General features: G+C 36.6%; 1 protein-coding gene across 1 annotated transcript in view; it reads left to right on the top strand.

Moving 5' to 3' along the window:
- SLC39A12 (solute carrier family 39 member 12) overlaps positions 1-27,780 on the top strand; it is a 119,491-nt gene that overhangs the window by 72,013 nt on the left and 19,698 nt on the right. Inside the window, exons 8-11 of the mRNA XM_044678361.1 lie at positions 1,531-1,638; positions 4,052-4,118; positions 17,512-17,670; positions 26,146-26,333. Coding sequence (XP_044534296.1) covers positions 1,531-1,638; positions 4,052-4,118; positions 17,512-17,670; positions 26,146-26,333 — 522 coding nt within the window. The remainder of the gene's footprint in view (positions 1-1,530; positions 1,639-4,051; positions 4,119-17,511; positions 17,671-26,145; positions 26,334-27,780) is intronic.

The following is a 27,780-nucleotide window of genomic DNA, read 5'->3' on the forward strand; positions in this document are numbered from 1 at the left end:
CATATATTCTTTTATTGCAGCCTCAAAACAGTCGAATAAGGAGGGCAGTTAGATGATTCATTGGGAAGTCCTAGGTTAAAATCTGACCTCAGATACTTTCTAGTTTGTGTAACCCTGGGCAAATCACTTAACCCCCATTTCTTAGCCCTCACCACTCTTCTGCCTAGGAACTAATATACTGTATTGATTCTAAGATGGAAGGTAATGGTTTAAAAATAACCCCAATAAGGTAAGTAGTATAAATGTTATCCCCAATTTGCTGAGTGTGGGATCTATTCATGTTTAGTAAGTTGTGGGGCTGGGATTCAAACTCATTATCTCTGACTCTCAAATTCCATTCCTTCCCATTGTCCCACTTTTTCTTCACCTACTAGTTTGTCAATGGTTCTGCTGATAATGGATGACCTGGATAAAATATGTTGGCTACAAGGAAGCATTAATTAGTATCCCAGAGTCAAGTAACATTTGAACTTTAGGGTTTTTTCCCCACTTTTATTTAAAGTATTTTGGGCTCACAAAATGATTCCTTTGGATCCACACTAATGTACTATAATAGACAGGTAAGATAAGGATAGAAAGTCCTTTGTGATATCCTTGAATTAGCAAACAGCCTCTAAGGCAAGTAAATGGTACAGTGGTCCTGGAGTAAGAAAGACTCATTTTCCTGAGTTCGGATCTGGTCTCAAACAGTTAAACTAGCTGTGTGACCAGAGGCAAGTCACTTAACCCTGTTTACCTCAGTTTCTTTATATGTAAAATGAGCTGGAGAAAGAAAAGACCCCAAAAAGGGTCATGAAGAATTAAACCCAATGAAATGAACAAACAACAACAACCTGTATTCTCAGAGTAGAATGGAAATATGGCTGAGAGAAACTTGATAATTTTGACCATTAAAAGCTGACCTTTTTTGAGATTGTCTCTATATATCAAAGCTTTCTCTGAATAGACTCCCTGTAAGAAATATGCATAAAAGTACTTGCACATACTTTGTGTAGAATTGAAGGGACTGTCAATGTTTCAATAGTGATTTCATTTTAGTTTCAATATTTGATTTCAATAGTTATTTCATTTTAAGTTGCATAAGTTCCTTTATTTTCTACATGGTGAGTTTCAACTTTAATTAGTATTATTTGGGTATATCCATCAAAGGACACACAAATTATATGCTTTTAACAAGAACGGCTGTTGAACGAGCCCATTCTTCTTGCAAAGTAAAAACCCACTGCTGTTCCTGTCCTTCTTAATTTCAAATAGCAATTTTCAGAGTTTAAAATTCAGAGTTCAAAATCCCCCAGTCTCCTTCAAATTGTGAGAATTCCTGCCTAATTTTTCAGATTAGACTTGGAGTTTCATAAGCCAAAGTTCATTAACAAGTTTTTATCACAGCTGGAACATTTTCAAGGGCTTTATTCTGTCATGGATCACTCCCCAAGGTAACAGAAATGCTAATTCTGAGCATGAACCAGGCAGAGGCTGCACCTGTGTTCATTTATCTCTGGCACTAACTAAAACACCCTCCTCCTCTGACAGGGTCTCTCCCTAGTTAATGGGCATGTGGGGCATTCCCATGAGCTTTCAGTGGACACTGACTTAAATGACCAGTCAGGCAGAGACAAATCCACTTCAACTATCCAGTTGGTAGGTTACTCATCTCAAATACTTCTTTGACTTGATTTCCTTCTTTTCCTTTTTTCTCAATGAAAGGATGAAAATCAGTAGAGCATCTCAATGTGATTCTCACGGATGATTTATCTATTCTTCATCATGACAAGTGCTTTTCAGAAAGAACTACCAGACACCTGAAAGTTGTTTTGATATGCAAAAAAATTTTTTTCTCCTGACAGATATGAATCATTGTTATCTGTATAAGTGGGGAACAGATTATCATTATGTACTTTCTCTGCTTGTTCAAAGAAATTTGTTAACAATTTCATGAAGAAAAATCATTGAAATCTTTTGATCTTCTAATCTATGTGACCTTAGGCTGTGAGTCATTAGCAGTAAACTGATGTTTAGGGAAAGGGTCAATTAATGCATCTCATCACAGGAGCTGATTTCTTAATAAGAGAATGGGTTCTGACCAATGGCATGCTTTCAACAAGGAAAATTGGCCTTACAGAAATCTCTACCAGGCTAATTAACAGAAATTAATTAAGCTCCTGTCATGACATAGCCATTCTACCTTCCACGTAAAGCTGCAGCAAAGAGAGGATAAACATATTTGAGAATTTTTTAAAAATTAAGAATGTTGGAAAACACTGGCCTTGGACAGCTATGGCGTTAGGGCAATATATGCTCAGCAAAAAGGATTAAAGGTATGCTAACTTGAACTAGAGGGATTATAGGAGCTTCTCCTTTGGCTTTAACAGGATTGTAAGAGTCTTTCCCAGTACATATCAGGCCTACCAGTGTTCAAAAAACATGCACAAGAAAATTTAGTTTTAAAAAAATGAAGCTCAAATGCTTTTATTATTTGGGCATAGTTACTGTCTTTTGGGTGGGAGAGAATGGCTCACTTTATCCTGGAAGCATAAAATTCATTTACATTCATATTTCATTACTTCTATATTAGTGAAGAGATTGAGGCACCAAGAGGGACTTTAAGCAGCATTCTGATGCCCTCTGAATACATTTGCACCATTTTAATACTTGCTAATACTTTAGCCCTTCCTTTCAGTCTATAAATTATAAGGTCAACCAGAAGCAAAGTAAGAATGATATGGATTACTAGGATTATTTAGTAGGATCCAATTTCCTCTTCTTTTCAGAACTGGGTAGGCTGAATGAGGAAAAAAGAACAATTCTTTGCAGTCAGTGATTAGTCTTGGATATTTGCCTATTAGTTCTTACACATGTTGTGGCAGGAAGGGCTGTATAAGGAAAATGGACTAAATACTAGTATTCTCATCACTGGACTGAATCACAGAGACCATCTATGTCCTGAGATTAAAGGGCATTATTTCCAGTATGCCATCGGCTTTTGGTGTTCTTACCCCACTGGATGGTTATAAGGAAAACACTTAGTAAATTGTAAATGTGAGCTATTCTTCAGTCTGTCTGGTTCTTTTAGACTGACCCAATTTCACAGATCACTCGCCTTGCTGCCTCCACATGATTTAAAAACAAAACACTCCTTGGCCAAAGGAAAATGCCTTTATCTCATGCTGCTTCTTGGATGACTGCTGGGATGAGGAGTCTTCCTTGTAACATCTGGTCTTGGGGTAATCTGTCCATGGCATCATATTTTATTTTGTTTGAAACAAAGGCTTTGTCAGTGGTATTTGGAGTCATCTTCATAATGGCCAAGTTGAGTAGACAGGTAAAAAAAAATAGACTTCATATCATCCAATAACCATCTGAGGCATAGCGATGGGGAATGACTGGCCTGCCAATGAACTATGAGTCAGTCACAGAAATCAGATCCTGCCATCTTGATTCCTATTCTAAGGTTCAATTTCAAACTCTCACTCCTCTGGGACCTGAATGGCTGATGGCAAAAATAAATAAATAAATCTCTGCCCTAAGAAATCTGTATCTTCTCTCCCAAGTCCATCAATGTAGCTTGTTACCCTAACGAGATTAAATTAACAACTGGCAAAGAGACAGATACAAAATGACATGCTACTGTGAACAAAATGAGATAATTATGCATTACTTCACATAGAATATTCCATATATTTGAAGGTCAGTAAGAGAATCTGAGCCAATATATAGGAGCAGCCTAAGTTAAATTGAACATCGTATGTCTTTAACTTTTCAGTTTCATTGTTGCTTCCATAATCTAAGGCTGTCCTAAATCACAAACCACTTTACTGGTCACTAGCTACCCCACAGAATAATATGAAATGCAGAATAAAGTTATGAGTAACTATATCTCTGCTTTTAACTCTTCAATTCTAGCTTTCTAAGTTAATCACTAAAATGCAAATGATTTAAGACCTACCTGTCCTCTTCATATATCTCTAATAACTAGAGCAACTTTGTTTTCCTTTTGAATTAACAGTGAAAGAAAATCTTTGATTTTCATTGATTACTTTTTTATCCCAAACAGAAAAGTGCTGAAGATTCAGACACAGCTGAAATTCCAATAGATAGCCTGACTGCCTCGAATAGAAAGCGTAAGTACTGGAAAAAAACATTGGTTTTATTTTTTAAATTGAGGGGCAACTGGGTAGCTCAGTGGATTGAGGTCCAGGCCTAGAGATGGGAGGTCCTGGGGTTCAAATCTGGCCTCAGACACTTCCCAGCTGTGTGACCCTGAGCAAGTCACTTGACCCTCATTGCCTACAAATAAATAAATAAATGAATGAATGAATGAATGAATAAGTGAGTGAATGAATGAATGAATGAATAAGTGAGTGAATGAATGAATAAATAAATACATACATACATATTTTTTAAATTGAGGAAGGAGGAAGGGAGAAAACAAGCATTTATTAAGTTCCTAATATCTGCCAGGAACTATTCTAAGCACTTTACAGATATCTTATTTGATTTTTTTTATACCCTTACCTTCTATTTGAAAATCAATACTAAGTATTGACTCCAAGGCAGAAGAGTGGTAAGAACCAGGCAATGGTGGTTGAGTGACTTGCCCAGAGTCATACAGCTAGGAAGTGTCTGAGGTCTAATTTGAACCCAGGACTTCCCATCTCTCCACCTGGCTCTCAAACCATTGAGCCACCTCATTGCTCTCTCACAGTCAGGTGACTTTGATATACCGGCCATGAAGAGTCAGACACAGGGAAGCAGAGTTGGATGTGACTGAACAACTGAGCAACAGCAACAACAACCAACCAATGTATGACTTTGTCTAAATCAATAATGTCTCATTATTCAAATTTAATTTAAAACTCATTTATTCTTGTTATTTTTCAATCTAACCTTTTCCATTCTCTGGCTTTTCCTATTGCAGAATTTATGATCCCTAGGAAGATAACTGGTTAAGTGAGATTTACTGGGTGACTGCTTCATGCAGGGCAATTTGACTGAAATTGTAGAAGATACAGGGATATATCTGGTTTTGTCTCTGCTTTCATGGAGGCTATAGACTACTAGGGAAAAAATAGCACATATTCAAATTGTGACATAAACATGTATAATGTGAAAATATGAGAGCTACAAATGTTATGCTCTAGGAATATAGAGGAAAAAAAGACTGGATCTTCTGAAGAGTTCAAAAGATCATAAATTTATTTTCTTTTCTTCATGAGTTTTTTTTTATTGTATATGTCACATGTCTCCTTTCAGAGCATGAGGAATAAAGAAAAAATGTATTATATGACAATGCTGGTCTAATTTACCAATTACAAATTAATTACAAATTACTAACTACAAAATAAATCTAATTTAAATTCAACCAATTTACCACCTCACAGAGGGCAGAAGAGAGAGAGAGAATCTGATTCATAAAATATCACTTAACAATTGTCTGAAATTGTTTATACGTGGAATTGAAAAATTTTTTGTTTTAAAAAGATCAATAAATGCATGCTAAACAAAACAACTCCAAGATTTAGAGTGGTGGTCCTTAAACATTTTGGATTTGAAATTCCTTTGTAGTCTTAAAAGTTATTGAGGTTCCTTTAAAACTTTTGAGGACCCCAAAGGCCTTTTGTTTAAGTTAGTGTATTGTATCAAAAATCTTACTAATATTATGGAAATGGTTTCGACCTCATGGATCCCCTAAAAGGGCCTCAAGGATACCTGAAGACCTCTAGGAAACACATTGAGAACTCCTTATTTAGAGTTGGACAGGACTGCAATTCTCATCCAAAACCCTCTTTTAAAAACTAAAGGATGTTAAGTGATTTGTTTATGGTTACATAGTCTACTGCCTAGCTTTTACCAGTCTTCTGCCTTGGAATTGATACTTACTAGATAGAGCCCAAATTCCACTCAAGTTCTTTCTTGTATGTCATATGAATCAGGAAAGGCTTCTTGGAGTATTTGCGCATTTTGAAAAGTAGAATTTCAACCAGCAGAAAAATAGGGAAGGAAAGGACAGTGTGGTTAGAGAGAACATCTTAACTGCAACAGAGGCAAGGAATAAAAAGGTTTGTTTGGGTCAATAAACACTTATTCAGTTAGGTTTTTGAAATAGGGTCTATGAAGGGGGATAGGGAGTGATAAGGCTAGAAAAGACCCTTGAGACCAAAGTGTGGAGAGTTTTGTGTGCAAGACTGAGAAATGTAGAATCTATATGGTAAACAATAGGGAGCCACTGAAGGTTTTTGACTTAGAGAATGATCACAATTCTCTCTCCCTTCTACCAATTCCCTAATTCTTCCAAAACCTGTTCTTTGTCCACATTCTGATTATTCAGTCCCTCTCTAGTCTCTTACTCCATCAGCAGAAAATCAAGTGTCCTGGTCACACTTCCCTCTTTTCCTACTCTTAATCATGTATGAACTTTCCTCCATCCTTGAATACTCCAACCTCCTGACATCTCTGCTCTAAAACCACCTAGCTCTGGATACCTCTTGTAATGTCGTCTCTATTCCTAATCCTAGGTGCTGCCAGAGAAAACCAAGAAGCAATGCTGAGTTTGCTATAAGTTTGTTATCTAACTACATTTGAGCCTTCATTGATATTTTGTTCATCCTTTTGTTCATGTCTTCTTGAGCCTCTGACATATTCCACAACATTTTTCATCTGTCCCCAAACCTCCAATTTACCTCTTCTCTCTTTGACTCTCAGCAGATAACTTCTTCTCTTGCTTTACTGAAAAAATTGGAGCCATGTGATATAAACATCTTCAATTTAACCTTCCAATTTCCTCAACTGTCCTATACTTTCTATCAGTCTCAGGGGGTGGCAGGGTCACTTTATTCCAAGATTAATCTACCCCCTCCTTGATCCCATTCCTTCCTTCTATGATCTTGTTCCATTAGTAATATTCCATCCCATGCATCTTCAATGTCTTGGTTGTCTCCTACCTTCTGTTTAAAAATATGTCTTCCCAATCTTATACACAAACAAAATGTCTCCTTGATCCTCCTAATAATTCAAACTTTCATCCTATCTTTCTTTTTTTCTTTCACTGAACAATTACTAGTAGTAATATGCTATACTTGCTGTCTTGACCTCCTCAGCATCCATTCTTTCCCTAATTCCTTGTAATATTTTTCACTCATAGTCTTCTACTGAAACTACTTTCCTTAAGGTCTTATTGTCTCTTTTTCCTCATGATTTGTTTGTTTTTAAATTTTACTTATTACATGTTTGTTTGTTACATTAAAATATCCAATTAACTCCCCCTCTTCTTCTTCCCATTAGAGAGGGAATTATTTGACAAAATGAATATATATATGTGTATATATACATATATATATATATACACATATATATATATATATATGCAACACTATGTCTTCCTTATTTCTATTTTTCAGTTCTTTCTCTGGACCTGGATATACATGAGTCATTCTTCAAACAATATTTCTGTTGCTGTATATAATGTTCTCTTGGTTCTGATTATTTCACCCTCACTAATTTCATTATCTTTTCATTACCAAATCCAATGACCTTTTGAGAGTAGGATCCCTGTGACTGTTCGAACTGTTTGACCTTGTTGACCACTCTCTTCTCTTGTTGAGAGGGGCTGGGGCAGGGTGGGGACAGTGGGAATAGAGATGGTGAGAAAGAATATGAAAGAGAGAAAGAAAGTAATTAATGAAATGAAGATCTTGAGGAAGAAAGATGGGCGTGAAATATATTTTAATATATTTCACTTTATAAGTATGTATTACATATGTGTGGATTTCACTACCTATAAAATTTATACTTTACATAAAGGGGAATATGGAGAAGAAACAGAAGTGTTTCATTTATTCATTTAGCAACAATATTTTTAGAACCTCCTCTGTGACATGGCTGTTGAGTTGGATCCAAAAGTTAGTAAGGGAGATAAGAAATGAGCATAAATAAATATTCTATGAAATAGAATATAATTGGCTCCAAGTGAAGCGTATATAAAATTTATCTGTATATACATGATATATATATAAACTCATATGAAGTCTAGATATAGAAAATCCACATATAACATACATATATATGGAAGTCCCAGAGTAGGACAAGAAAGCAGGCAATGTTTTTTTTATTTTTTTCTCATTGATAAAGATAGCTAGATGGTTCAACAGATAGAACCCTTGGCCTGGAATCAGGAAGACCTGGGTTCAAATCCAGCCTCAGATACTTACTAGCTTTTTTTGCCTTGGGCAAGGAACTTAATCACTGTTGATTGTAATCCACTGGAGAAGGAAATGGAGACCCATTCTAGTATCTTTGCCAAGAAAACCTCACAGACAATATGGTCCACTGGATCACAGAGACAGATACAACTGAACAACAAGAAAGACTTGATAAAAGAGGGATCATGGATAGTTTGTATAATTAGAGAAACAATCTTGAATTAATGGACGGTGGGGTACAGGTTCAATAAGAAGTCAAATGAAGTCCGAAACTTGCTGATGGACTGAGAGAACAGGAAGGATTGAGAGACTTCTAGAGGACCTTGATGATGATGATGATGATGGTAATAATAGTTAGCATTTACATAACATATTTGTTCTCTAAATACTTTGTGACATACTTGCCATTATTATCCCCATTTTAGAGATGAAGAAATTAAGGTGAGAGGAGTTAAGTGACTTGTCTAGGATCATGTGTCTGAGACAAGATTTGAACTAAGGTGTGCCTGATGCTAGGTCCAGTACTCCAACTAGCTGCTACAATGAATGAAAAGTCTTGATGAGAGATCGTTGTGTTGTGCAAAGAGTCATAATTCATCATTCTTTTTCTTCCTATCAAAACTATGGAATTTTATGTGGAATATTTGTTACTGAAACTTTTTTTCCTATTCTGCACATAGGATATCATTGCTAATTTTTCCCTTTGAAATTTTAGGTATGCAATCTATTTGGATCTTAAAAAGCTTGCATTGAAAATCACATTATACTAACAAGTATGGGGTCAGGGAAGGAAATAGATGGGCAAAAAGGAACACTGGTAATATTAAAAAGTTTTCTCTCTCAAAGCATTCTATTTCAGATGATGACAAGTCTGAAATCCAAATATTTGTAGCATTCCATTCCCAATTATATTACCCAATAGCCATTTCCCAAAGAAGATTATAGAAATGTATCCAAATATGCTTTTCTGATGTATATTACCTTATACATATCATGACTGGACTTAAATATCCTCTCTATAATCCCACTTCTAAAAGAAAAATCTAAGAAATAGCTCAGTAAAGTATTCTAAGTTAAAAAAAATAATGGCTTTGACACATGTTCTAAAGACCTCATTTGATCCTGATATGTGGAAGCTTTATAGATAACCAAGGTGCAACAGCATTAACTTAGAGTAGACCATTTGCTTATGAGCTTTTCTGGGTTGAGTAATTTTCTTTTAAAATATAGGCAAAGTATAACCAAAAGAAGATCCTTCTGTACAATCATCAGAGAATCAGAGGATCTAAGAGCTGATAGAGACCTCAGAAAACTTGTAGTCTAGCTGATAGCTGAATTATTTTCCCTGTTCTACACAATAAATTATCTTGATTTGAATTGAAGACCTTCAGTGATAAGGAACTACTTGTCTTCCTAAAGTATTCTTGGGAATTCCTAAAGTATTCTTGGGAATACTTTGAATTTTAGAGATATTTTTCTTTACCTCAAATTTAAATATGTCTGACCCCCTTTCTATTCTGCATGTAACTTATTTTTAAAAGTGTATTTATTTGTTTGTTTTTTACATTAAAACTCCAAGGTATTTACCTCCTGCTATCTCCTCTCAGCATTAGAGAAGACATTTTTGACCAAAAAAAAACCATATATAATATACATACATATGTATAAAACTATGTCTCGCTTGTTTCTCTGTCTACCTAATAGTTTATATGCCATTTCCCCCTATTAGATTATAAGGTTTTTGAGGACAAAAGTTGTGTTTTTCATCACCCTTGGTATCTTCAGGGTTTTTCACAGTGTCTGACACATAGTAAGCCCTTAATTAATGCTTGTTGAACTGGCTTTCAGATAGGTAGCTACTTGACATAATGCATAGAGAAAGAATTATATTGGAGACCAGTAAGAGCTGAGTTCAAATCCTCAGACATTTCCCTAGGTATATCATTTATTTCTCAAAATCATGATTTTCTTATCTGCAAAATGGAGAGAATAATAATAATTGAAGCAATTTCATCTCAGGGTAGCTGCTAGGATCAAATGAGATCATGCATGTGAAGAGTTTTTCATATTTTTAAGTGCTTGGTAAAGGTCTATGTGTGTGTGGGGGGAGGTTTGCATCTGGGTGGCAGCTGGGTGGCTCAGTCAATTGAGAGCCAGTTCAGAGATGGGAAGTCCTGGGTTCAAATCTGGTCTCAGACAATTCCTAACTGGGTGACCCTGGGCAAGTCACTTAACCCCCATTGCCTAGCCCTTACCACTCTTCTGCCTTGGAATCAGTGCCCAGTATTGATTCTAAGAGAGAAGGTAAGGGCTTACAAAGAAAAGGTCTATCCAGTGACAATGTGGTATAGTAGTCAGCAAGCCAAGCCAGCCTTGGCATTAGACCAGGTTTCAAGTACTACCTCTGACTCATTGCATTGACTATACCTTTAGATAAATTGCTTAACCTCTTCTAAGTGGCTTACCCCCCCCCCCCCAAGCAACTTTCTAAGATTGTAAGATGGAAAGCAGATGCCATTCTGCCATGGTAGAAGGATTTTGCTCACAGGGAGTTCTCTGTATCAATGAAATCTCATGTCACATTTAAATCATGTGATTTAAAAAAAAAGTTATTGAGCTAATGTCAGTCACATCATGATCTAAAACTATAGATAATACTACAGAGACAGCTCAGATTATCTCTGATATCTGCATATAGCATAGTTTTTGAAATATTTATTAAACACCCCAAATCTCAATGTAGGCAAAATACAAATTGTCAATTGAACTTAATATTCAATCATATACTAAAAAGTACATTTTACTCTGGTCTGATGATAAAATAAAAAAATTGACCTAATTTCACATTTAGAAAGAACAATAAAAGCTTGAACCATGAACATTAATTCTGAAAATTGGCAGGAAAAGCTCATAAACCTGCCAACATTACTGGACTGGAGAAGTTTCCAGACAACTGATATGAGGACTGTCCACATAAAATGATTAGGTATTTATTCCATGTATCTCTGTGTCCTTCTCCAGCCCTATCCCCAGATAACTTTAAATCTGTCCACATGACCACATTGTGGTGGTGAGAGAGCAGGGTAAAGAGTTGGGGGGACAGTAGAGTCTAAGTAAAATGGAAATCAGTCGCTAAATTTCATTTAAAGAAACTTGTTTTGTTTGGTGCTATTTACAAACATTGCTTTATTAGCTTATTATGTTTTATTGGGCTTTTAAAATAAATAGTTTTATGTGAGGAACATAATCTGACTTCTCTACTAGAGAGAGGAGATTCTGGGTTCAAATGTGGCTTCCAACATTTCCTCGCTGTGTGATTATTTAATAATAATGAGACAAGATTCCTTCCTTATTGTTCATTATACCCTTAGTAGAACAAGCTGCAATTCTGTTCAGGACATGGTAGGGAAACAGAGGAGGGCCCCAAAGATGGATGGTGTTATTTTCTAATTCTTTTAGTAGAAAGACTAAAATAACTGAAGAACTAAAGAATGAAGGATGAGCTAGTCAATAATAAAATATATAATGGAAAAGATAGTGGGAACTAGATGTTCTCTGCTTTACTGGTGATCAAATAGGAAGGAACAGGATAAATTATAGTATTTGTGAAAGAAAAGTTCAGATTAGATACTGGGAAGAATTTTCTAACAGAAGAATGTAACATTGAAATGAATTACTGAAGGAAAGTCTTCACTTTTGTCAATATGGTAGCAAATAAGGAGATCTGGCAAACATCTGGTTAATTCAACAAATTCAAAAGGTAGACAAAGCCAGCCCAGGCTACCCAAAGAGACTCTAAGACTTAAACTGTCCAGTTTTGCCTTTCAACTTTGATCAAATTAACTAGCTAATGACTAGCTCTTGGCTAAATACTCTATTGACACAGTCATAGGTCTTGGGTTGTCTTTACAAATAGAATGCATTCCTAGACCTCTAGTATGACTGTCCTTTCTGAAGAATGGGAAATGGATGAGAAAACTCTTCAAAGTCATTTATTATCAAGTTGAAATAATTGTTTTCATAAACCTTGTCTACAGAGGTTTTAATGACCTAAAAAATGTGTTCTGGCTACTTTTCCCTGGTCTACCATATATTAAAATTTTGTTTTGCATCTGATAACCCACATAATAATTACTACTTATGGTGTAATGGAAAGAACATTAGATTGGATTTGGGATACCTCAATAAGTAGCTCTGCCTCTTCCTATTCATGTGCCTTTGGACAAGTCATATAATTTCTTTGTAATTTAGAAAATGATATGCTACAGGAAAGAGCATTGGCCTGGATTCAGAGGATCTGGGCTTAACTCCCACCTTTAAAATTTATCACCTGTGTCCCCTTAGGCAAGTAATGCAACAATTGTGAGTCCTGGGGTCAGGAAGATGAGTCAAAATCTGACCTCAGTCATTTACTATGTATGTGACCCTGGGCAAGTCACTTCATCTTTATTTGCCTCAGTTTCCTCATCTGTAATGTGGGAATAATAATAGTCCCTTCCTCCCAGTGTTGTTGTGAGGATCCAATGAGATAATAATTATGAAGAGCTTAGCACAGTGCCTGGCACATGGTAAGGGCTATAGAAATGTTGGCTAGCTAGCTCATCTGTAAAATGAGAGAACTGGACCAGAGATGACTTCTGAGGTCTCTTCTTACTTTTGGACTTTGTATCTATGATTTGGGCTTGGTTTCAAAAACCACATTCTACCATCATTATGTGAGCCTAAGTCATCCAATCTTCTTTTTGAGTCTGAGTTTCCTCATCTGAGATCTTTTCCAGCTTGGATGACAATTATGTAGAATTTTAGCATTTACAAATTACTTACTTCACAGGGAGGAGTGGAACTTTTATTGGCTCATTTTTACAGATCAGAAAATCTTAGATATGGAATTAAGGGGGGAACCTCAGAGGCCATCTAGTCCAATCTCTTCATTATATGGATAAGAATTTTGAGACTTGGGGAGACCAAGTGACTTGTCCAATGTTGCCAAATAGTATGTGTCAAAGACAGAATTTGAATACAGGTCCTCTAACTCCAAAGAGAGTGCTCTTTCTGAAAGAGAGATGACTTGCCCATAGATACATGGTGTGTAAATGATGGTGCCTAAAGTTAAGCCCAAGCCTTCTCACTTCAAAATTATCCCCACATCTTTACACTATAATGCATGACCTTCTTTGATACAAAAGTACCATATCTAAAATTTACTGTGTCTATAGGAAATCCTCATGAAATATGTGGCATTTCCTTTTCAGGATGCTAAATAACTTGATTTATTCTTTCACACAACTTATCCAGTGCTAGACGCATTGTCTGATTCTTTTTGGAACAGACTAAATTTATGCTGTCTCCATAATGCCAACCCATCCAACCAAGTTTGGAACCTAGACAAACATCTGGATAATTATGTGAATTTTCCACTTTTTATCTAAATATATTACATTTTGGACTCTGTGTAGCCAGTGTCAAAACAGTGTCATTTTCATGAAAAAAAAATCCCTCAATTTGTTTTGCATTGGACAAATGTTTCTTTGAAAAAAATTATGCTTTCACATCCTTTAGTTATAACATTTAATGGGATGAGTGTTTTTTTTTCTTTTTTTTACACTTTGTGGTTGTTCTCACCTTAAGTTGTGGCATTAATCTAATGTCATGGCATGAAACTAACTGTTAAAGTTTTCAAACTGTATCATGGAGGCATCTTTCATACTGGGATTTCTCCAAATAGATGAAACCCAAAGTCTAGATTCCTCTCCCAAAGCAGGGAAAAAGGATAATTGTATATTGTATTATTTGGAGCTGATTATTAGTTCTATCAAGATGTCATCAATTTTTGATCCATAAAATAAGCAAAACATTTGAATATATGACTGGAATTATTTTAAACTTGGGGCTACACTGGGGTATGGAATTCTTGACATCCATCTATCTTAATAACTCATTTTAAATAAAATTTTAATAATTTGAAATTTTAATTAAATTTAATAATTTGAGTAATAAAAATTGCTCCAAAACAATACTAAAACTCATGGGAGCAAGATGATTAAATATTGCTACTGGCTTCCATTTTTAAAAAAAGGTATTAAACACATACTTATATATAAGACAATGTATTAACTGGTATGTGGGGATGCAAAGACATTATTGCCTAGCCCTTACCATTCTTCTACCTTGAAACAAATGCACAGTATTGATTCTAAGACATATAGTAAATTAAAAAAAAATCTTACTACCTTTCATTGTATTCCAAAATATATGATTTCACTGATGTGGATACATCATCACTCCCTCTCTCTAATAGTGCAGATCATAACCCTTCCTGCCTTATATGACATCATTGTCTGTTATACTTCTTGGTTGACTCTAATGATGACCTGCTCTGTACTGGGTCTTGAACAACTGCCTTTTGCTAAATCTATGCTCAAAGTCTTTGCAGCTTAGGAGGACCTCCCTTTTCATCAGCAGAGCTTTGGGAAATTTGGGTTTACTCAATGACATATTAAGATTAAAATTCTCTGGAGACTATATCTTAATTTTTAATTATTTATTAAATAAATTTAAAGGGTGGGTCAGAGAAAGAAAAGGCACCAGCCACATTTCCCAACTGTTTCCCTTCTCAAGTCTCCTTTCTTAGCCAGCCCTTCCCCAAGCTCAATTTGTGGTCTCCCTATAGAAAGCACTTCTACTCCTCCACTCCCTGTGGTTCATCATCCAGAAAGTGAAAGAGAGCTTCTTTGATCCAAAACTTATACTCTCCATGATGTCACTTTTCTGGGTCAGTCTGGGGCAGAGACCAGCCTTCTGGATGCCAGGCGTCACATGGGATAAAAGGCAAGCATCTTCCTGGTACTAGGGAGCGATGAGGCTTTTGGTATCCTCCCAGAGTGCCCATGTGTCTCCCTTTCATAGACAGCCTCCAGTCCTGTTCTTAATCCAATGGAGAGGTCGAACCCAAATCCCAATTTACCAGAGAATGGGTTTTCCAATTCAATGTGAAACTTTCCCTTCTAAAACTCCAAGACTAATCTTAGGGTACCATGAAAAAGTGGTGAAAACCTGGTGTTAAATTCTTACAATCCCCTCTCCGATTTGTTGGGAGACGTATTAGCCTCCCCAATGAATCATTCCATGCATGATATCTATACATTTCAGGATTATGTTACCAGGGTGCCTAACTACATTTGGGAGTTTCTTTTTTTGTTTATTTGGGGAGTTTCTTAACATATTAAAAGTGACTGATAGATACATTGACAAGGAGTCATTGGAGGCATTTCTCTTTTTTTGGCATAAAGGTTTAACAATCAAAACAAATATCAGCATATGGGAAGGACAGAAGTGGATGGAGGCCCAACTCCCACAGTTCAGTTCATTATATCCACAGGCTCATTCAGAGTGTCATGAAGTAGTGTCTGATTTCTAAAGACATCTTCTATTGCTGTCTTTTTAGTCCATCTAGGTCCATAATGACCTTCACAGAATTTTCTCTGAAATTCTGTTTTCCTGGTCCAGGTTAATGGCATTATATTTCTCAAAAATTGCTAAAAAATTTTTTTTAATCTATGGACCTTTAGGTTAATTTCACAAAAACAATGATGAGATACTGCAATAGGATTTTAGCAATGTAAAGGTGTCCTTTGGTTCTCTTTTATTGTGTTTTTATATTTTAAATGAACTTCACTCCTTTTGTGGCTTGTGTTTATATCATAATATCCCCAAAGAAGTAATCTATTCAATGCTATCCTAGAATACATTATTCCAAAAGTACATATTTCTATCTCTTCTTAAGGCTCTCACAATAGTATCTCTGTCCTTATATATCACAAAATATCAAAGTATATATGTATCTCTGTCTTTATATATTACAAAATATCAAAGTATATGTGGTTACAGGTGATGAAAAAATAATCCAATGCAATCCAAAAACATTTATTAAGCACCAACTATTGCATCTACTGTCCCAAGTACTGAAGATACAATTAATAAAAAGAAAGACAGTTTCTGCCTTCAAGGACTTTATGATCTAATGGGGGAAGATATTACAAAAAAGGAAGGCAGAAAAGTGTGGATGAGGTGAAAAGGGAAAGAATAGGGGGTACCCAGTTCAGGGACATCTTCTTGCATGAATTTGAAATCAGGCAGAGCAGCAAATGTGAAATGGAGTGAGACAAGAGTCTAATTTCTGCCTTCTACAAAGGAAGGCATTGGGAGGAATTTGAGGGAGGTGGTGGCAATCAGGGCTTGAGTTAGTTGCTTGGTGAATGAGACTAGAAATGATCATCATAGAGATACATAAATAATAAGAATAAGATCATAGATTCAGAATTGGAAGGGACCTCACAAGCACTCTAAGTCAGTCCTCTTATTTTATATAATAAGACACTGAAGGAGCTAGACATTAAGTGATTTGACCAATATCTCATGATCAGAAAGTGTCAAATGTGTTACTTCAACCTAAATACTCTAACTTCTAATTTAAATTTAAATTTAAAATTCAGTCAAAATGGCATAAAACTCACTGTCAAAATATATATATGGGGGATTGGACTCAAACTAATATACAAAACATTTATAAAGTTTATATTATATGCAAAGATACTCTACTGTCTTGGAGATGCAAAAGATAAAATGAAAAAAATTGTATCTTCCCTCAAGGAACTTCTACTGAGGAAATACAATTAAAAAATGATTATATATAGACATCATCTTTGAGGATGGACAACACTAGTGGAAATCAACAAACGCTTCAGGTTGGAAGTAGCACAGGGCCCAAGCCTTCAAAAAAGTCAAAGATTCTGAGAGTTGGAGGTAAGGACAGACATAGAAGACAGCCTATACCAAGACCTAAAAGCAAGGGATACCATATGTGGAATATAGAAAGTAGTTCAGTTTTGATAGGAGAATTCATAAGAAATGTAGGAAGCTTTCTTTAAAAAATAGCCCTGCTATCTGACCTTACTATACTATTATTTCCATTTTCATGTTCAAATATTACAGATCCTTTTAAAATAATGTATTCTTTAAAAAAAACACTTCTTATCTTCTGTCTTAGAATCAATATTTTGTATTGGTTCTGAGGCAAAAAAATAGTAAGGGCCAGACAATGGGAGTTAAGTGATATGCCCTGAGTCACACAGCTCAGATTATAATGTATTCTTTCAAAAACTTTGAACCAAGTAGGACTATGTGTTTTACTTGATTTATTGTTAATAAATAAAATGAAAGTTAAATTTATTTTGTACAAGTCTGATGCTCTTGAAAACCAAAACCAAGAGTCATCATCCTTCTTGGCTAGTCTTCATGTCTTCATCCATCTCTCTAGGTAAAGCCATCAGTCTTTTAGCTATAATGATACTGGTTGGTGACAGCCTTCACAATTTTGCCGACGGTCTCGTAATTGGAGCTGCCTTCTCATCATCCACTGAGTCTGGAGTGACAACAACCATTGCCATCTTGTGCCATGAAATTCCACATGAAATGGGTAAGTCAACTGGTGAAATCATTTTTCTCTACTAGTAAAAAAAAATAATAATCAGACATGCTCAGCATGTCACCTGACTTGGTTCCCTTCCTTCTTCTCTCCAGAATATAATTGAATGGGAACTAGCTTCAGGACATATTCCATTTGAATCATAGGAATAAAAGGGACAAGAAGGCAATATTCCTATAATCTAGGAGAAGATTCAATCTGACATTTTCATAATATTTCCCAAGGATGGAGAGGGATAGTTTGTGCTTCAGAGCATTCTGGATGGGAGAATGTCATTTTCATGTAACATCAATTTAAATACCTTTGGCTGAGACTTGAAAATCTGAATGTTATATGTGGGAAAAATATCAAGATGGGGAACCCTATCCAATATGTCAGCAAACAGACCAATGAGGAAAAAAATAGCATTTTAATTAAAACCAAACCATGGCTTCATCAAGCTGATTTATTCTAAATGTTTAAAGCCAAGCATGAAATTAAAGTGACAGGCATATGGTAGCAGATAGACACAAGCCTCTTTTTTCTCTGGATACTTTTTTAATAGCCCTTGTAATTTAAACCCTGTCTCTTTGGAACTCATAAAAGATGGATAAGACTTCTCTGAAACATATAAAAGAAGAGAGTTAGCCTTGGGCAAAGTCTGTAATGCAATTTGTCTTCAGCAACCATCTTGTCATGTCCCAAGAGAGCCCATGATTTCGAGGGTTAAATGATACAACTCATGATGGAAGAATGGGGCAGTAGAAATCCAAATGGGTAACAAGAAATTCTAAGGGGCGTCAGTGATGATTTCAATCCATGAAGCCATGCCACATTTTACATCAGGCAAAAAAAAAAAAAAAAAGAAAAAAACAAGTTATGGGTTTCTGATGCACTCAGGCTACAGGGAGATGAGTAAACCAGTCATTTGTTTGGGATCCAGGTGTTAACACAATAAAGAAGGCAGTGTGCCTAAACTTCTGGGACCAGAGGAAATAAATATGAGATGGAGCATGAGTGGGAAACATGCCTTTGTCTTCCTACTGGTGATAATTATAATTAGTGTGTTTAAAAAGTAAAGGTATAAGAAAGTCAGAAATGGGATCTGTCAGATGGGTTGACACCGTCTCTGTGATTTAGAATGTTCAGGGGTGCAAATTCAAATAGAAATAGGTCTCTACAGGCCATAGAGTGACTTAGAAAACCACAAATTGTTATTTATTTTGTCAAACATTTTCCAAGTACATTTTAATTTGGTTCAGACTATTTGGGGGAGTTTTGTGGCAGGAGATGAGACTCTGTACCATGAGTTTGCCCCCTCTGGCCCAGAAGACTAAGAGGTTAAATGATTTTGTTAGGAGGATATACCCTATATGTGTTAGAGCAAGAATCTGAACCAGGGCGGGTGATATAGTCAGCTCTTATCAGCTCACAAGCCTATTGTTCAGTTTTCAGTATTAGCATTTATACCTTGGAAATTGGCAAATGCTATAAATCAGTGTTTGATTTATTATTTTGTTGATTATCCAAACCAGGGGTCAGCAACTGAGAGCCAAATGCTGTCTGAGGCTTGTTTGATTTTTTTAACTCACCCAGAGCTAAGAATAGTTTTTACATGCTTAACACATGTAAAAAAAAAACAATAAATAATACAATAAAACCTTATTTTAGGATGTGAAAACCATTCTCAGTTTGCAAGCAGAACTAAAACAGGCATGGACAGGATTTGGATCACAGGCTATTGTTTGCCTATCTACCCCTGGTTTAGACTTATGGAAATGATGGAGAAAAAGTTAATAATATAGATTAAGTTAAAAGTGTCACTAGTATGGTCTTCCTGCCCCCACTCCAGGCCAACTGGTTGTTGAACATTTGCCTATCGTACTCTAGCTCAAACCTAGGTCTCCTTGGTTTTGAAGCTAGCTTTGTCTGTTAAACCAATTATATTAAACTCCAGGCCAAGATTAAAATATATTCAGGAAGTGCTTTTCAAAATAAATTAAAATGCAATATAACATAGATAATGTTAACTTGTGGTTTCCTAAATCAAAGTGCAACCCAATGAGTTCATCCATTTGAGTTCAACGCCACTGCAGTACATCACACTACCTCTCAAAAAGCTTAGGGAGCATCCCCCATTTCTAGCACCTGATCTTCTAGGTAGGACATAATTCTGCTGCTTAAAAGTCTGTGAGTTCTATAAAGAAGGGGCCAGGAAGGGTTTTACAGGATCAAAACAAAGCAGTTGTGTTGCTGTGAGTTGGGAAGTAGCTTCCCCTTCCTTCCTTTTATCTGCATACTTTGCTCTAAAAGAACCCCATTGCCTAGAAACAGCCAGGGTGACATTCACCTGCCTCCTGGCATGACTATGTTGTCCATAGCCCGTGTGCCTGTGCTATATAGACCATGAGATCAGGAGTGGCCTGGGGTCCCTACTTAATTGTCATGTTCCTGATATAGCATCTTCCCTTTGTCCAAGGGCAAATCTATATCACAAGAGCTCAGGATTGAGTCCAGTTCTAGCCTGAATTCCTTCTGTAGCAGAACTGACCTTCTGCTTGAAGACCTTCAGATAGACATATGCTAGAGCCTGCTCTGATCTAGTCACAAGAGCTGATGCTTAAATTTTATTTTTGTTACCTCCCCCCCCCACTTCCTCTTCCCTCCAATTACCTCCCTCTTCCCTTGTCTTATTCCCCTTCTACTTCTCTGTGGGATAAAATAGAATTCTATACCTTACTGAGTATACACCTGTTTTTCCCTCTCTGAACCAGTTAAGATGAGAGTAAAGTTTAAGCATTGCCCATCACCACCCTTATCCTCCTCTCTCTCTATAATGATTTTTCACACCTCTTTGTGTTATATAATTTACCCCATTCTATCTCTCCCTTCCCTTTTCACTCAGTGCAACCCTCTCAGCTCTTGATTGATTTTTTTACATATCATTCATATGCATACATAGCATATCATATATACATATTGTTCCATATCATCACATTTACACACACATCATATATCATTATATATATATATATATACATATATTATATCACCATAATCAGCTTACTTCTCCACCCTCTTTCTGAGTAAATTCCTTCTATCTTCTCTGCTATTAAGAGTAATTTTTGAGAATTACAGAAATTCTCTTTCCATGTAGATATATAAACATTTTTACTTAATGAGACCTTTACATTTTCTCTTTTTATTTACCTTTTTGGGTTTCTCTTGTTTGGGTATATCAAATTTGGGTATCTCATGTTTGGACTTCAAATTTTTTGTTTAGGTCTGGCTTATTCCTCAGGAATGCTTGGAAATCTTCTATTTTATTGAATGCTCATTCTTTCCCTCTGAAAAATATATTCAGTTTTGCTGGATAGGTGACTCTGGGTTGTAAATTCAAATTTTTTGCCTTCCTGAATATCATATTCCATGCCTTTTGATCCTTTAATGTAGAAGTTGCTAGGTCCTGTGTGATCCTCCATGGTATTTGAATGGTTTCTTTCTGGCTGCTTGAAGAATTTTCTCCTTAGCTTGGTGGCTCTTGAATTTAGCTATTATATTCCTGGAATTTGTCATTTGAGGATTTATTTCTGGAGGTGATCTGTGAATTCTTTCAATTTCAATTTTATTTTCTTGTTCAAGGATCTCTGGGCAGTTGTCTTTGATAATTTATTGTAATATGATGTACAAGCTTTTTTCTTGATCATGGCTTTCAGGTAGCCCAATAATTCTCAAATTGTCTCTCCTTGATCTATTTTCTAGGTCAGTTATTTTTTTCAAAAAGATATTTCATGTTTTCCTCTGTTTTTTTTTATTCCCTTGATTCTGCTTTATTGTTTCTTTATTTCTCACGAAATCATTAGTTTCTAGATAGTCAATTCTGATTTTTAAGGCCTGATTTCCCTCTGTCAGTTTTTGGCTCTCCTTTTTCAATTGGCCCATTTCTTCTTGCATCACTTTTATTTCTCTTCCCCACTTTTCCTCTGCCTCTCTTAATTTGTTTTTGAAGTTTTTTTTAAGCTCTTCAAGAATTTGTGTCAAATCCATTTTCTTTTGGACTTTGTGTGTGTTTCCTTTGCTTTCATTGCCCCATTATATGTCTATACCTTACTCTTTGTCTCCAAAAAAACTCTTTAGAGTTAGGTGTTTTTTGCTGCTTTTGCTCATTTTTCCTTTCTAATTATAGGTAGGCTCTGTTTTCTGGGAAGTTGGGGTACCCTCTTAAACTTTAGTTCTTGCTTGATGTTATTCTCAGCTTATTTTCTAGGTCTGAGGGATGAGAGCTCTGGGAGTCACAGATTCAATTGACCCTTGAGATGCTAATGTATTAAGGACTTGCCTCAGGCTTGGGAATAAGCTTTTGATTTGGAACTGATCAAATTCTAGCCCCAGGCTTAGGCCCAAGTTTTTGGCCTTGCTGTGTACTTGATCCAATCAGGATTGCTTGTCCTATATTAGAGCTCCACTCTGAGCTTTGGCAGAAAGATCAGTACTTAGTACTATCAGCCACACCAAACTATGTACTATGTCCTTATCTCAAGCCCAGACTGGAAATTCTGGCTTTGCTCTGGGGCCACACAGATCAGCCCACTTTAGCCCAGACTGCCCTGGGCTAGGACTCTGGACTTCTCCACAGGCTTGCGATTTCAAGGCATGCCGGTTGACTATTTGCCAAGGCAGGATCTCAGAATGTTAGCCTGGGCTTGGGTTCCAAACCTGGGACAGCAGATGTGTATGTGTGTGTGTGTGTGTGTGTGTGTGTGTGTGTGTGTGTGTGTGTGTTGGAGGGATGTGGCTTGCTCTTGGCTTGCTCTTCTCTCCTTGCTACAGTCTTTTGCTAGCTTTGCTTTTCTCTCATCCAAGTTCCCCAGATGATCTCTGCCTACTTTGGGGGTTTTTCTTTTCTTGAAACTTCTTTCACTCTGATACTTAAATTTTCAATGTGAGCATTTTTACTTAGGGGAATTGGCAGGGCTTTGTTTATTGTTTGGTTGATAATCTGGACTTCAGAAATTGATGAAGAAGATGGCACTGAAGATTAAACTGAAAAGTGTGTCATATCTATTTTTTTTTCCATTGGAAAGCTGGTTGTTAAACATTTGCCAACACACTGCTGGCTTGGTATTACTATTTCACAATGTAGTCCAGCCTGCTTTTAGATCAACTCAGTTATCTGGAGGTTTTGTCAAACATCAAGCCCCCAGTAACCTTTTTACAAACTCTACAAACTGGTACCAAGAAAGCCCTGTGGCCAGAGATCAAAATAAGAGAAGCAAAAAGAGTCCTGAGTCATCACAATAGAAAGCCAAGATCAAAGGATGCTGCTACTCTATTCCAGCAGATGGGAAGCCAGCAAAAAGGTCTCAGATGCTACAGTAGGAGCAGACAGATGCAACTTGCACTTACCACATTTTTGTGGCTGGAGCTGTCCTTTGAAGTCCATAAGGAGTTTTGAGGACCTCACTCATTCTGATCCTTAAAGGAGCTTAGTCAGACCAGGTTCTGACATCTGGTTGAGCTCTGAGCCACCTTGTTCTGTTTCCCATCTGCTTCTCCCCACCCCAATGATCATCTGCCACTTTTCCCCATTTCCACTCCATGTCTAATACTCTATCCATCCCCTACATGTCCAGACCCCATTGGACCTGCCTCCTCTGGTAATTCTCTATGACTGACTTTTCTCACCATTATAAAAATTTACCTCTCCTGGTCACCATTCTCTCCTCATCCTGTCCTGTGCCCAAGTGGTAAAGAATTAATTCAGTATCTCCTCCTAAGTCTATTTGTGTTTTAACAGAGACTATTTAATAGATCATTTCTTCAGCAAAAGCATGGTTGTCCTGACAGAACGTTTGGGATCCAATGGACTGTTGAGGAGGGAATACATACATTTAATATTGCCTACAAAGAATCCATTTGCATTCTCAAATCATCTTTTTATTTGAGTGTCATTCTTCAAAATTGTCAATGCAGGAAATGTACCAATAGATAATAAATTAGAATTAGAGAGTCTGAAGGGCCTTAAAGATCATTTAGTGCAATGCATGATTGAAGAAAAAATTCCTTCTTCAAAGTCGCCTGCAAGTAGTCATTCATTGTCAACTGGAATACTTCCAATTACAGGGAATTTGGTTCTTGGGGCAGAATCAGGAGAGGATGAGTTCAAATCTGGCTATGTGACTCCGTGCAAGTCATTTAACCCTGTTTGTCTTAGTTTTTTCATCCACAAGATGAGCTGGAGAAGGAAATGGCAAATCACTTTGATATCTTTGCCATGAAAACTCCAAATATTTATAGCTGTGTGATCCTGAGCAAGTCACTTAACTCTGGTTATCTCAATTTCTCCATCCATAAAATGAGCTCAAGAAGGAAATGGAAACCACTCCAGTATCTTTGCCAAGAAAACCCCAAATGGGCTCACAGAGTCAGACATGACTAATTGTCTGAACAATGACTCAAAATACAGAAGTGCCTCAATTGAGGAAAATTCAATCATTCATTTTCTCAGAGGAAGGTAGATGCATTGCCCCATGTACCTCTTAGTTTGGGTTTTTACTTAATAGCAAATGGTGGGTTGTTTTGTTTCGTTCCTGCTTTTAATTTTCTTTCTTTTTTCCCATCTACGGTTGGGCAGTACCTGTTTAAGCAAAGGATAAATACCACACCACAGATATAATCTCTTATTTTCAGCTGGTAAGTTCCCAGGCAGGAAAGATTTAGAAACTCTGGGAAAGCACATGATTTGACTTTGCATTTATCCCAGTTGAAAATGTCACAGACCATCAAGGACTCACTGTGGGTCACAGGTCACCCTGTATAGGCTATCTTTAGGACCAGCTAAACAAAGGCTGTGGTTGAATTGTAACTCTCTGCTCACTTCCTACAAAGCAAAAAAGGGAAATAAACAAAATATTAGCTGGTCTTCGTAGACTACTGATATATTTTATCAACATAATAGTGTGCTATGGTAGATAGAGAGCTGGTCTAGAACCAGGAAGGTCTGGATTCAAGTTCTGCCCCTTTCTCTTGTGTAAACCTGGAGAAGCCCCTCAATCCCGCAGTTCCCTAGGCAATTCTCTAAGACTGTACTTTACAATGAAGGGGCCACTCTCCATTTGGAGAGAGAGGTTCCTCCTCCACTAGGAATTCCCATGGTCCAATAAAATCTCTTTTCTAGTTTCTCTCTTAAATTGACCTTTAGATATTATCTGACCATTTAACCATCCCTAAATAATTTGCCCCAGTTGACTAGAATACTCTAGTCATTTCATAGGATCATGGAACTGGAAGAAACTGTGACCTGATTATTTTACAAATGAGGAAATTGAGACCCGGAAATCTTAAATAACTAGTATGAACCAACCCAGTAAGTGATTGAGTCAGTAATCGAACTCAGGCCCTCTGACTCCAAATCTAGGGCCCTTTCCTCTGTGCCATGTTGTCTCTCACTTTAATAGCCTTTAATAATAATAATTAATAATACTAATAGCTAACATTTTCATAGTACCTACTATGTACTAGGTAGGTGGCACAATGGAGAGGATTCTAGGCTTGGAATCAAGAAGATCTAATTTTCCTGAGTTCAAATCCAGCTGTAGACATTTACTAGCTATGTAACCTTGCACAGGTCACTTCATCCCATTTGCCTCAATTTTCTCATCTGTGAAATAGAGAAGGAAGTGGATAACCACTCAAGTATCTTTGCCAAGAAGACCCCAAAAGGAATCACAAAGAGTTGGGCATGACTGAAAACTGCATAATGACAATAATCACAAGCATGACCCTATTTTTCAGAAAATACATATATACATATATACATTTAGAGCTTTTTACAATATAGGCATACATGTGCATTAGTTTTTTTTAATGTTTTTTTTTTAAACCCTTGTACTTCGGTGTATTGTCTCATAGGTGGAAGATTGGTAAGGGTGGGCAATGGGGGTCAAGTGACTTGCCCAGGGTCACACAGCTGGGAAGTGGCTGAGGCCGGGTTTGAACCTAGGACCTCCTGTCTCTAGGCCTGACTCTCACTCCACTGAGCTACCCAGCTGCCCCTTTTTTAATGTTTTTAATTATTTTTTTAATTTAAAAATTTAACACACCTATAGTTTCAATACTATGTCTCAAAGTTGTATTTTTTTTTAAATTCAAGTGGTGCCTTAATGACAAAAATTCTGTGCCAGGTCCTCAATTAAGAACTTTATAAAGATTATTTCATTTGATTCTCACAACAATCTTGGGTGGTAAGTGCTATTATTATCCCCATTGTACAGATGAAGAAAATGAGATCAGACAAAGCTTAAATGACTTGCCCAAGGTCACACAGCAAGTAAGGATCTGAGGTGGAATTTGAACCCAATTCTTCTTGACCCCAAGTCCAGCACTCTGTCACCTTGCTGTCCCTGTAAATCTTGCCAGAACTAACTTGAAATATGTAAACTTATCTTTGCTAAATCGACATCTTATTTTTTCCCCCTTTAACTTCAGGAGACTTTGCTGTACTGTTAAGTTCTGGACTTGCGATCAAGATTGCCATCTTAATGAATTTTATAAGCGCCCTGACTGCTTTCATCGGACTGTACATCGGCCTCTCTGTCTCAACTGACCCATGTATTCAAAACTGGATCTTAACTGTCACTGCTGGGATGTTCCTTTATTTATCATTAGTGGAAATGGTAAGCATGATGACTCTTTCTGTCTTCATTCCTCTAAACCAGTGATTCCCAAAGTGGGTGCTGCAGCGATCCAGGGTTGCGGTGATGGCCACAGGTGCACTTATCTTTCCTATTAATTGCTATTAAAATTTAAAAAAAATTAATTTCCAGGGGCTAAGTAATATTTTTTTCTGGAAAGGGGGCGGTAAGCCAAAAAAGTTTGGAAATCACTGCTCTAAATGCTGAACATTTAAAATAGAGAGGCTGTAAAGAGTAAAAATCCAGTGGAAGAGGGTTGATTGGAGAGTCCAGAAAGGCAGAAGAGAGCAGGGAAGCCTGTGGAAACATTTCTGTGGGTCATAGAGAAGACAAAGTTTAGGTAAGTAGGGTGTGATTGAAGAAAATGAAAGATGGAGCAAGAATCGAGCCATATTTTTAGGGTTCTCTGAAACAGATCAGCCAACAAGAACTTATTAAATAGCTATGTATCCCACCTGGAACACAAATAAAATGACTGAGACAATTCCTACTTGCAAAGAATTAAGGAGCAGCAAGTTGCCAAAACAACACATCTAATGATAACGATAATGGTAACTAATCCTTATAGAGCACTGTGCTTAGTGCTTTACAAATATTGTCTCATTTGGTCCTCACAACAAACCTGGGAGGTAGGTGTTTTTATTGACCCCATTTTACAGATGAGGAAACTGAGGTCAACAGTGCTTAAGTGACTTGCCCAGGTTCCCTCAGCTAGTATCTGAGGTTACATTTCAACTCAGATCTTCCCAATTTCAGAAGAAGGAAATGGGAAACCACTCCACTAGCTTTTCCAAGAAAACTCCAAATAGGGTCATGGAGAATCAGATGAAAGGTACATGACTGAATAACAAATGCCCCAACTCCAGATTTGGCATCCCGTCTGCTGTACCACCTAGCTGCCTTTGCAAATGCAACTGGATTCAATCCAATAAACATTTATTAAGCTTTTCATATTTGCCAGGCATTGTGCTGTCTATAAGTGAAAAACTCAGTTAACCAGTAGTTTAGTCTGATGGTGCTAAACAACTGAGGAGACTGAATTATTTTTTTTAAATGGAGTTGTTAGTTATTTGAAAGCATTAGTTGTTTAGGGAAACTTCTCTCTCTCTCTCTCTCTCTCTCTCTCTCTCTCTCTCTCTTTCTCTCTCTCTCTCTCTCTCATTTGGGATAATCCTTGCTAAAGGATCCAATGACAAAGGCTATTATTCTTGATACCAGCTCTATAGAACTACCTGTCTTGCTGGGTTCACTTCACAGTTCCTGTTGAATGGAATAATGACAGTGGGACCAACATTTTTTTTAGCCCTGTAATAATTAAAATTAAACTATGAAAAACTATTTTAAAGCTGCCAGTAGCTTTATAACTATATTATATTATATTATATTATATTATATTATATTATATTATATTATATTATATTATATTATA

This window comes from Gracilinanus agilis, chromosome 5 (genome assembly GCF_016433145.1).
Source record: "Gracilinanus agilis isolate LMUSP501 chromosome 5, AgileGrace, whole genome shotgun sequence".
Lineage (NCBI taxonomy): Eukaryota > Metazoa > Chordata > Mammalia > Didelphimorphia > Didelphidae > Gracilinanus > Gracilinanus agilis.